This window comes from Oncorhynchus tshawytscha, unplaced genomic scaffold (genome assembly GCF_018296145.1).
Source record: "Oncorhynchus tshawytscha isolate Ot180627B unplaced genomic scaffold, Otsh_v2.0 Un_contig_6955_pilon_pilon, whole genome shotgun sequence".
NCBI classification, from domain to species: Eukaryota; Metazoa; Chordata; class Actinopteri; order Salmoniformes; family Salmonidae; genus Oncorhynchus; species Oncorhynchus tshawytscha.
The window spans coordinates 51070-61844 of NW_024608972.1; the positions used below are offsets into that span (position 1 = coordinate 51070).

Genomic DNA, 10775 nt, shown 5'->3' on the forward strand with positions numbered 1-10775 from the left:
GTTTGGGAATCGCTTCCTTTTAGGTGGTTGTAGAATTGAATGTCTCTTTTCTGGATTTTGATAATTAGTGGGTATCGGCCTAATTCTGCTCTGCATGCATTATTCTCCCTCTCTCTCTCTCTCGCTCTCTCTCTCTCTCTCTCTCTCTCTCAAACACACACACACACACACACACACACACACACACACACACACACACACACACACACACACACACACACACACACACACACACACACACACACACACACACACACACACACACACACACACACACACTAATACACGTAGTCACATACACCTTTTCTGTCATATATGAGGTTAGAGAATGTAAAGAAAAGCAGAACCCTAACTAATAGAACACAACAGGTGTTCCAGTGGGTTTCCGTTATGCAAAGCACAGATCAGTCATTCTGTCAATCTGTTCTGAATCAGCCCGAGAGTCCCAAGTCCCTTTATAGTAAAATACTGTTGACGGTCAACAGGACTCCGGTCTAAAGTAGTGCCCTATCAAGGGGATAGGGTGTCATTTAGTTGGTCTAAAGTAGTGCCCTATAAAGGGAATAGTGTTCCATTTGTCTGGTCTAAAGTAGTGCCCTATAAAGGGAATAGTGTTCCATTTGTCTGGTCAAAAGTAGGGCCCTATAAAGGGAATAGTGTTCCATTTGTCAGGTCTAAAGTAGTGCCCTATAAAGGGAATAGTGTTCCATTTGTCAGGTCTAAAGTAGTGCACTATAAAGGGAATAGTGTTCCATTTGTCAGGTCTAAAGTAGTGCACTATAAAGGTGATAGTGTTCCATTTGTCTGGTCTAAAGTAGTGCACTATAAAGGTGATAGGGGGACATTTGGTTGATCCCCCTGGTTTCTGGTTTCCACTGTAAGGAAGCCTGACAAGATCCTACACTTTCATATCTGAGTCTGTTCCTTATTGTGTACTTCCTATAAACCAAGTATCAACCACAGCCCCAAAGCTAACTGACATCTCTGTCTACCCTGACCTAACCTGTACCCCTACCCTGACCTAACCTGTACCCCTAACCTGTTCCCCTGCCTTGACCTAACCTGTACCCATACCCTGACCTAACCTGTACCCCCTGCCCTGACCTAACCTGTACCCTTGCCCTGACCTAACCTGTACCCCTACCCTGACCTAACCTGTACCCCTACCCTGACCTAACCTGTTCCCCTGCCTTGACCTAACCTGTACCCATACCCTGACCTAACCTGTACCCCTACCCTGACCTAACCTGTATCCCTACCCTGACCTAACCTGTACCCCTGCCCTGACCTAACCTGTAACCCTACCCTGAACTAACCTGTACCCCTACCCTGACCTAACCTGTACCCCTACCCCCTAACCTGTACCCCCCCTGACCTAACCTGTACCCCTAACCTGTTCCCCTACCTTGACCTAACCTGTACCCCTACCCTGACCTAACCTGTACCCCTGCCCTGACCTAACCTGTACCCCTACCCTGACCTAACCTGTATCCCTACCCTGACCTAACCTACCCTGACCTAACCTGTACCCCTACCCCTGACCTAACCTGTACCCCTACCCTGACCTAACCTGTACCCCTACCCTGACCTAACCTGTACCCCTACCCTGACCTAACCTGTAACCCTACCCTGACCTAACCTGTACCCCTAACCTGTACCCCTACCTGACCTAACCTGTACCCCTACCCTGACCTAACCTGTACCCCTACCCTGACCTAACCTGTACCCCTACCCTGACCTAACCTGTACCCCTACCCTGACCTAACCTGTACCCCTACCCTGACCTAACCTGTACCCCTACCCTGACCTAACCTGTACCCCTACCCTGACCTAACCTGTACCCCTACCCTGACCTAACCTGTACCCCCTACCCTGACCTAACCTGTACCCCTACCCTGACCTAACCTGTACCCCTACCCTGACCTAACCTGTACCCCTACCCTGACCTAACCTGTACCCCTACCCTGACCTAACCTGTACCCCTACCCTGACCTAACCTGTACCCCTACCCTGACCTAACCTGTACCCCTACCCTGACCTAACCTGTACCCCTACCCTGACCTAACCTGTACCCCTACCCTGACCTAACCTGTACCCCTACCCTGACCTAACCTGTACCCCTACCCTGACCTACCTGTACCCCTACCCTGACCTAACCTGTACCCCTACCCTGACCTAACCTGTACCCCTACCCTGACCTAACCTGTACCCCTACCCTGACCTAACCTGTACCCCCCTACCCCTGACCTAACCTGTACCCCTACCCTGACCTAACCTGTACCCCTACCCTGACCTAACCTGTACCCCTACCCTGACCTAACCTGTACCCCTACCCTGACCTAACCTGTACCCCTACCCTGACCTAACCTGACCTAACCCCTACCCTGACCTAACCTGTACCCCTACCCTGACCTAACCTGTACCCCTACCCTGACCTAACCTGTACCCCTACCCTGACCTAACCTGTACCCCTACCCTGACCTAACCTGTACCCCTACCCTGACCTAACCTGTACCCCTACCCTGACCTAACCTGTACCCCTACCCTGACCTAACCTGTACCCCTACCCTGACCTAACCTGTACCCCTACCCTGACCTAACCTGTACCCCTACCCTGACCTAACCTGTACCCCTACCCTGACCTAACCTGTACCCCTACCCTGACCTAACCTGTACCCCTACCCTGACCTAACCTGTACCCCTACCCTGACCTAACCTGTACCCCTACCCTGACCTAACCTGTACCCCTACCCTGACCTAACCTGTACCCCTACCCTGACCTAACCTGTACCCCTACCCTGACCTAACCTGTACCCCTACCCTGACCTAACCTGTACCCCTACCCGACCTAACCTGTACCCCTACCCTGACCTAACCTGTTCCCCTACCCTGACCTAACCTGTACCCCTACCCTGACCTAACCTGTACCCCTACCCTGACCTAACCTGTACCCCTACCCTGACCTAACCTGTACCCCTGCAAATTGACGTGGTACCGGCGTCCCCCTCAGTACTTAGCCTCGTTATTGTTATTTAATTGTTTTACTTTTTATTTTGTTTTATTTACTTTCCTTTATTTGGTAAAGAACTGCACTGTTGGTTAAGGGCTTGTAAGTACAGCATTTCACAGTAAGATCTACACCTGTGTGTTCATCATTTCCCTGACCTAAGACCCCTACACCTAACCTGTATTACCCATCATTTCACCCAGTAAGACCCCTACACCTGTGTGTTCATAACCATTTCACAGTAAGACCTACACCTGTTGTATTCATCATTTCACCTAAGACCTACACCTGTTGTATTCATCATTTCACAGTAAGACCCCTACACCTGTGTGTTCATCATTTCACAGTAAGACCTACACCTGTTGTATTCCATTTCACAGTAAGACCTACACCTGTGTGTTCATCATAACCTGTAAGATCTACACCTGTTACCCATCATTTCACAGTAAGATCTAACCACCTGTTGTATACCTGTACCATTTCACCCTAAGACCTACACCTGTTGTACCCTGACCAGCATTTCACCAGTAAGACCTACACCTGTGTGTTCATCATTTCACAGTAAGACCTACACCTAACCTGTGTTCATCATTTCACAGTAAGATCTACACCTGTTGTATTCAGCATTTCACAGTAAGACCTACACCTGTGTGTTCATCATTTCACAGTAAGACCTACACCTGTGTGTTCATCATTTCACAGTAAGACCTACACCTGTGTGTTCATCATTTCACAGTAAGATCTACACCTGTGTGTTCATCATTTCACAGTAAGACCTACACCTGTGTGTTCATCATTTCACAGTAAGACCTACACCTGTGTGTTCATCATTTCACAGTAAGACCTACACCTGTGTGTTCATCATTTCACAGTAAGACCTACACCTGTTGTATTCATCATTTCACAGTAAGATCTACACCTGTTGTATTCATCATTTCACAGTAAGACCTACACCTGTTGTATTCATCATTTCACAGTAAGACCTACACCTGTGTGTTCATCATTTCACAGTAAGACCTACACCTGTGTGTTCATCATTTCACAGTAAGACCTACACCTGTTGTGTTCATCATTTCACAGTAAGACCTACACCTGTGTGTTCATCATTTCACAGTAAGACCTACACCTGTTGTATTTATCATTTCACAGTAAGATCTACACCTGTGTGTTCATCATTTCACAGTAAGACCTACACCTGTTGTATTCATCATTTCACAGTAAGACCTACACCTGTGTGTTCATCATTTCACAGTAAGATCTACACCTGTTGTATTCATCATTTCACAGTAAGATCTACACCTGTGTGTTCATCATTTCACAGTAAGACCTACACCTGTGTGTTCATCATTTCACAGTAAGACTTACACCTGTTGTATTCATCATTTCACAGTAAGATCTACACCTGTTGTATTCATCATTTCACAGTAAGACCTACACCTGTGTGTTCATCATTTCACAGTAAGACCTACACCTGTTGTATTCATCATTTCACAGTAAGATCTACACCTGTTGTATTCATCATTTAACAGTAAGATCTACACCTGTTGTATTCATCATTTCACAGTAAGACCTACACCTGTGTGTTCATCATTTCACAGTAAGATCTACACCTGTGTGTTCATCATTTCACAGTAAGACCTACACCTGTGTGTTCATCATTTCACAGTAAGACCTACACCTGTGTGTTCATCATTTCACAGTAAGATCTACACCTGTTGTATTCAGCATTTCACAGTAAGACCTACACCTGTGTATTCATCATTTCACAGTAAGATCTACACCTGTTGTATTCATCATTTCACAGTAAGACCTACACCTGTGTGTTCATCATTTCACAGTAAGACCTACACCTGTGTGTTCATCATTTCACAGTAAGACCTACACCTGTGTGTTCATCATTTCACAGTAAGATCTACACCTGTGTGTTCATCATTTCACAGTAAGATCTACACCTGTTGTATTCATCATTTCACAGTAAGACCTACACCTGTTGTATTCATCATTTCACAGTAAGACCTACACCTGTTGTATTCAGCATTTCACAGTAAGACCTACACCTGTTGTATTCATCATTTCACAGTAAGACCTACACCTGTTGTATTCATCATTTCACAGTAAGACCTACACCTGTGTGTTCATCATTTCACAGTAAGACCTACACCTGTTGTATTCATCATTTCACAGTAAGACCTACACCTGTTGTATTCATCATTTCACAGTAAGACCTACACCTGTGTGTTCATCATTTCACAGTAAGACCTACACCTGTGTGTTCATCATTTCACAGTAAGATCTACACCTGTTGTATTCATCATTTCACAGTAAGACCTACACCTGTTGTATTCATCATTTCACAGTAAGACCTACACCTGTTGTATTCATCATTTCACAGTAAGACCTACACCTGTTGTATTCATCATTTCACAGTAAGACCTACACCTGTTGTATTCATCATTTCACAGTAAGATCTACACCTGTTGTATTCATCATTTCACAGTAAGATCTACACCTGTTGTATTCAGCATTTCACAGTAAGACCTACACCTGTTGTATTCATCATTTCACAGTAAGATCTACACCTGTTGTATTCATCATTTCACAGTAAGATCTACACCTGTTGTATTCATCATTTCACAGTAAGATCTACACCTGTGTGTTCATCATTTCACAGTAAGATCTACACCTGTTGTATTCAGCATTTCACAGTAAGACCTACACCTGTTGTATTCATCATTTCACAGTAAGATCTACACCTGTTGTATTCAGCATTTCACAGTAAGATCTACACCTGTTGTATTCATCATTTCACAGTAAGACTTACACCTGTTGTATTCATCATTTCACAGTAAGACCTACACCTGTGTGTTCATCATTTCACAGTAAGACCTACACCTGTTGTATTCATCATTTCACAGTAAGATCTACACCTGTTGTATTCATCATTTCACAGTAAGATCTACACCTGTTGTATTCATCATTTCACAGTAAGACCTACACCTGTTGTATTCATCATTTCACAGTAAGACCTACACCTGTTGTATTTCATCATTTCACAGTAAGACCTACACCTGTGTGTTCATCATTTCACAGTAAGACCTACACCTGTTGTATTCAGCATTTCACAGTAAGATCTACACCTGTTGTATTCATCATTTCACAGTAAGATCTACACCTGTTGTATTCATCATTTCACAGTAAGATCTACACCTGTTGTATTCAGCATTTCACAGTAAGATCTACACCTGTTGTATTCATCATTTCACAGTAAGATCTACACCTGTTGTATTCATCATTTCACAGTAAGACCTACACCTGTGTGTTCATCATTTCACAGTAAGATCTACACCTGTTGTATTCATCATTTCACAGTAAGACTTACACCTGTTGTATTCATCATTTCACAGTAAGACCTACACCTGTGTGTTCATCATTTCACAGTAAGACCTACACCTGTTGTATTCGGGCACATGTGACAAATAACGTTTGATTTGATTTGAAACTGAGCTGCACTTCCTAACCTCCTGCCCAATGTATGATATTACAGACCCGTATTTCCCTCAGATTACACAGATCCACAAAGAATTCGAAAACAAACCCAATTTTGATAAACTCCCATATCTACTGGGTGAAATACCACAGTGTGTCATCACAGCAGCAAGATGTGTGACCTGTTGCCACAAGAAAAGGGCAAACCAGTGAAGAACAAACACCATCGCAAATACAACCCATATTTATGTTTATTTATTTTCCCTTTTGTACTTTAACAGTGAGAAAGAGAGACTAGAGAGAGAGAGAGACTAGAGAGAGAGAGAAAGACTATAGAGAGCAGGAGAGAGAGGGAGGGAAAGGGAGAGAGGGAGGACTATAGAGAGAGACTAGAGAGAGGGAGAGGGAGAGGGAGAAAGACTAGAGAGCGGAGCAGGAGAGAGGGAAAGACTAGAGAGCAGGAGGAAGAGAGGGAGAGAGAGGGAGGAAGAGAGAGAGAGAGAGGAGAGAGAGAGAGAGGGAGAGAGAGGGAGAGAGAGAGGAGAGAGAGAGAGAGAGAGAGAGAGAGAGAGAGAGAGAGAGAGAGAGAGAGAGAGAGAAGAGGAAGAGATCCAGATATTAAGGTGTAGCTTCTCTGTAGCTTCTGGGTATGAGAAAAGGGAGCTAAGGGAATTGGGAGCTTTAGAGAGTCCCAAATGGCTCATTAATGCATATGGGATATTGAAAGATATTGTCAGTAATGATGTAAGAGTTGTAAATGAGATGTTGTGATATTGAGAGAAAGAGTTGAAGTATATCCTTTAGTATGTTTAGATGGAAAATGTAGGTTTGTATTGTTAATTGATTAATTAATTAGGGTTAATTGTTCTGAGGGGAGGGCTAGAGAAAGAGGAGCCTCTCTCCAGAGAAGGGGAGAGGGATTGAGCTGTGGATGGGGAGCATTGTTGTTAAGCTGTCCCATAAGGGAGACGTTGATGGCAGTACTGTTGAGGGAAGTAAATAAACACCTTTGCACAGAAGAGAGATCTTTTTATTTTATAGAGGTTATATCCAGAGGGATTAAGGTGTATTCCTATTTTAGCAAACTATTTGACATTTAAAAGTAATATATAGATAAGTGAACAGCACTATCTTCTTACATTACCTTTAAAACAGTTGCAGGGCACGCAAGTAATACATTACACATTATGGACTACACTAAGACAGTAATATATTACATTATGGACTACACTAAGACAGTAATATATTACATTATGGACTACACTAAGACAGTAATATATTACATTATGGACTACACAGTAAAACAGTAATAGTAATAGATTACATTATGGACTACACTAAGACAGTAATATATTACATTATGGACTACACTAAGACAGTATATATTACACATTATGGACTACACTAAGACAGTAATATATTACATTATGGACTACACTAAGACAGTAATATATTACATTATGGACTACACTAAGACAGTAATATATTACATTATGGACTACACTAAGACAGTAATATATGACACATTATGGACTACACTAAGACAGTAATATATTACATTATGGACTACACTAAGACAGTAATATATTACACATTATGGACTACACTAAGACAGTAATATATTACATTATGGACTACACTAAGACAGTAATATATTACATTATGGACTACACTAAGACAGTAATATATTACATTATGGACTACACTAAGACAGTAATATATTACATTATGGACTACACTAAGACAGTAATATATTACACATTACGGGCTACAATAGTGCCTTCATAACATATTTATTGCATAGCCTACTTTACATACAGTATAGTATCTCTTATTCCTCTTGCGCTGAGACGTTTTTTTTCTCTAGAAGATAAGAGAGAGAGAGAGCGAGAGAGAGAGACAGAGAGAGAGAGAGGAGGAGGAGGGCTCTTTATCGCAGATACAACAGTCCACAGCACTGTCTCTCTGTATAGTACATCATGTCCCGATCTAACTTTGTTTTTAACGAGGTCACGATTCTGGCGCTCTGGAACGCATCGGTATCCAATGGACAAGCAGCTGCAAGACGACACACCCCTTTATGCATGAAGTTGGGCACGCCCCCAGCATGGAAACAGCTTCTAGTCGACTCGGCACATTGACCTGTCACAATGCAGGAGACAACTAGGGAAATATCACTGGGATGGAGTATGTTCATTTGGCTACAGAAAGAAAGAAAAGTTATCATCATTTCATAACTGTTTAATTTCCAAAGACCGGAAAGGGATTCATACTCGACGTGTTTACGTTTAGATTTTATTTTGGGATCTAGGATGGCAATTCCATGGAGAAGCCGGTAACATGTATTATGTGAGTTGTTTCCTATTGATAGCATACTGAGACCAAAGCTACCTCCATAATCACATAAAGGGATCAAACCCGACTGAAATCCTTTATACCAGAACATAGTTGCTGTATTTGAATGTCACCAATTACGCATCGGTGTTCGGTTTGAAGGGATATGGATCATTTCGCCGCTGAGTGCCTTGTGTCTATGTCCAGTCGGGCGGTCGTTCACCCTAAAGAGAACAGAGAGTTCAAAACAGAACCAGCCTGCTGTCCAAGGAACGATGGAGAAGACATGGTCAAAGACAACTCCTCTCTTTTCGTGGTGGCGAGGATTCTAGCGGATTTTAACCAGCAGGCACCCACGACCACTAGCGATATTGCCGAGCAGGCAAAAATAGCAGAAGGGTGCGTATCGCCAGCTCCAGTCACAGAGGATGGGAATACTGCCACACCTATCCTCGTCAGCCCCGCCGCCGACCTCACACAAAGAGGCAGTAAACGTGTCAGAGGTCGATCCGAACCGGAATCGCCTCAGAAAAAGCACAAATGTCATTATTCAGGTTGTGAAAAAGTTTACGGGAAGTCGTCCCACCTCAAAGCGCATCTAAGGACACACACAGGTCAGTTCCCTTTAAAACAAATACATTATTTATAGTGATATTAAACTCCCCATTATTTATTTTGTTCAGTTTCACTAGTAGCCTAGTATTGTGAAGGACTGGGTGTGAATAGGGACGAATAGTGACCCTAAATTGGATGTGAGCCAACGCATTGATGCAATGCACAACGTGTCACACATACGTTCGCTCACGGTGAACTATTCTATTGACCCGTTTGCACATAAAACGCTTTAAAAAAAAACACATGATCTAACTATTCTGTTAATATACACTTAACCCTATAAACAATCCTCTCTGAAACAATGTTAAGAGCTGCAGTGAATGACAGAGCTGCGTTACATTGTAACCTTGTCGGTATTTAGTGGCCGGTGAATAAGTTGAGCGCGTGGAGAAAACACTCAACTCAATGACCTGCTGTATGGCTGATGTCGAACAGCAGGTGCAGCGTAATGGGATTCATACAACTCAACCACTATGGGCTTTGTTTCAGTTGATAGAAAAACACAACAAACACCGTGAACATAACAACAACAACAAAAACTATTTGATTTTTATCAGAAAACGTTTCTGAGAAAGTCAAATCAATTTATTAACTGTAAACTATAAATCCAATAGGAAAGGATGGAGGGAGAGAAAGAGAGAGAGAGAGATAGAGAGAACGAGTGGGAGAGAGAGAGAGAGATAGACAGAGAGGGTAAAGAGAGAACGAGTGGGAGAGAGAGAGAGATGGTAAGTGTGACTCTAAGCTCTTTGTTTTGCTGTGGGAGGATGTACCACACCCCCTTCACTGGCTCCTCACTAGTTACCACAGCCACAAAGTCATAATTATGGAAAAACCGCGCCTATTTCTGCAATTTATCTCCTTAAAATCGGATTTGAACCCTAACCTTAAATTAAGACAAAAAAGCTATTTTTGTTTTCATGAATTTGTAAAAATATAGGCAATTTTTCACTTCGTGCTTGTGGTAACAAGTGACAACCCCTTCCCTGCCAAAACCAGAGTTATCTCTCTCTCTGTCTCTCTCTCAGTCTCTCTCTGTCTCTCTCTCTCTGTCTCTCTCTCTGTCTGTCTCTTTCTCTCTCTCTGTCTCTCTCTCTCCCCCTCTCTCTCTCTGTGTCTCTCTCTCTCTCTCTGTTTCTGTTTCTCTCTCTCAGTCTCTCTCTCCCTCTCTATCTCTCTCTCTCTTTCTCTCTGATTCTGTTTCTCTCTCTCTCAGTCTCTCTCTCGGCTCTAGGCCCAGCCCCAGACACACACTCTGCCTGCCTTACAGCCGATCTGTCCAGCAACAGACTCAGCTAGCAGAGCTCAGACACAGATGAGTGTTCCCCATAAG

The 10775-nt window shown here is 43.2% G+C and overlaps 1 protein-coding gene across 1 annotated transcript; it reads left to right on the forward strand.

The window, feature by feature from the left end:
• Positions 1–8490: 8490 nt before the first annotated feature.
• Positions 8491–10535, forward strand: LOC121844065 (Krueppel-like factor 13). The gene has a single exon (XM_042313937.1). It carries the CDS (start codon positions 8994–8996, stop codon positions 9474–9476), a length of 483 nt encoding a protein of 160 aa, XP_042169871.1. The 5' UTR covers positions 8491–8993; the 3' UTR covers positions 9477–10535.
• Positions 10536–10775: the final 240 nt, after the last annotated feature.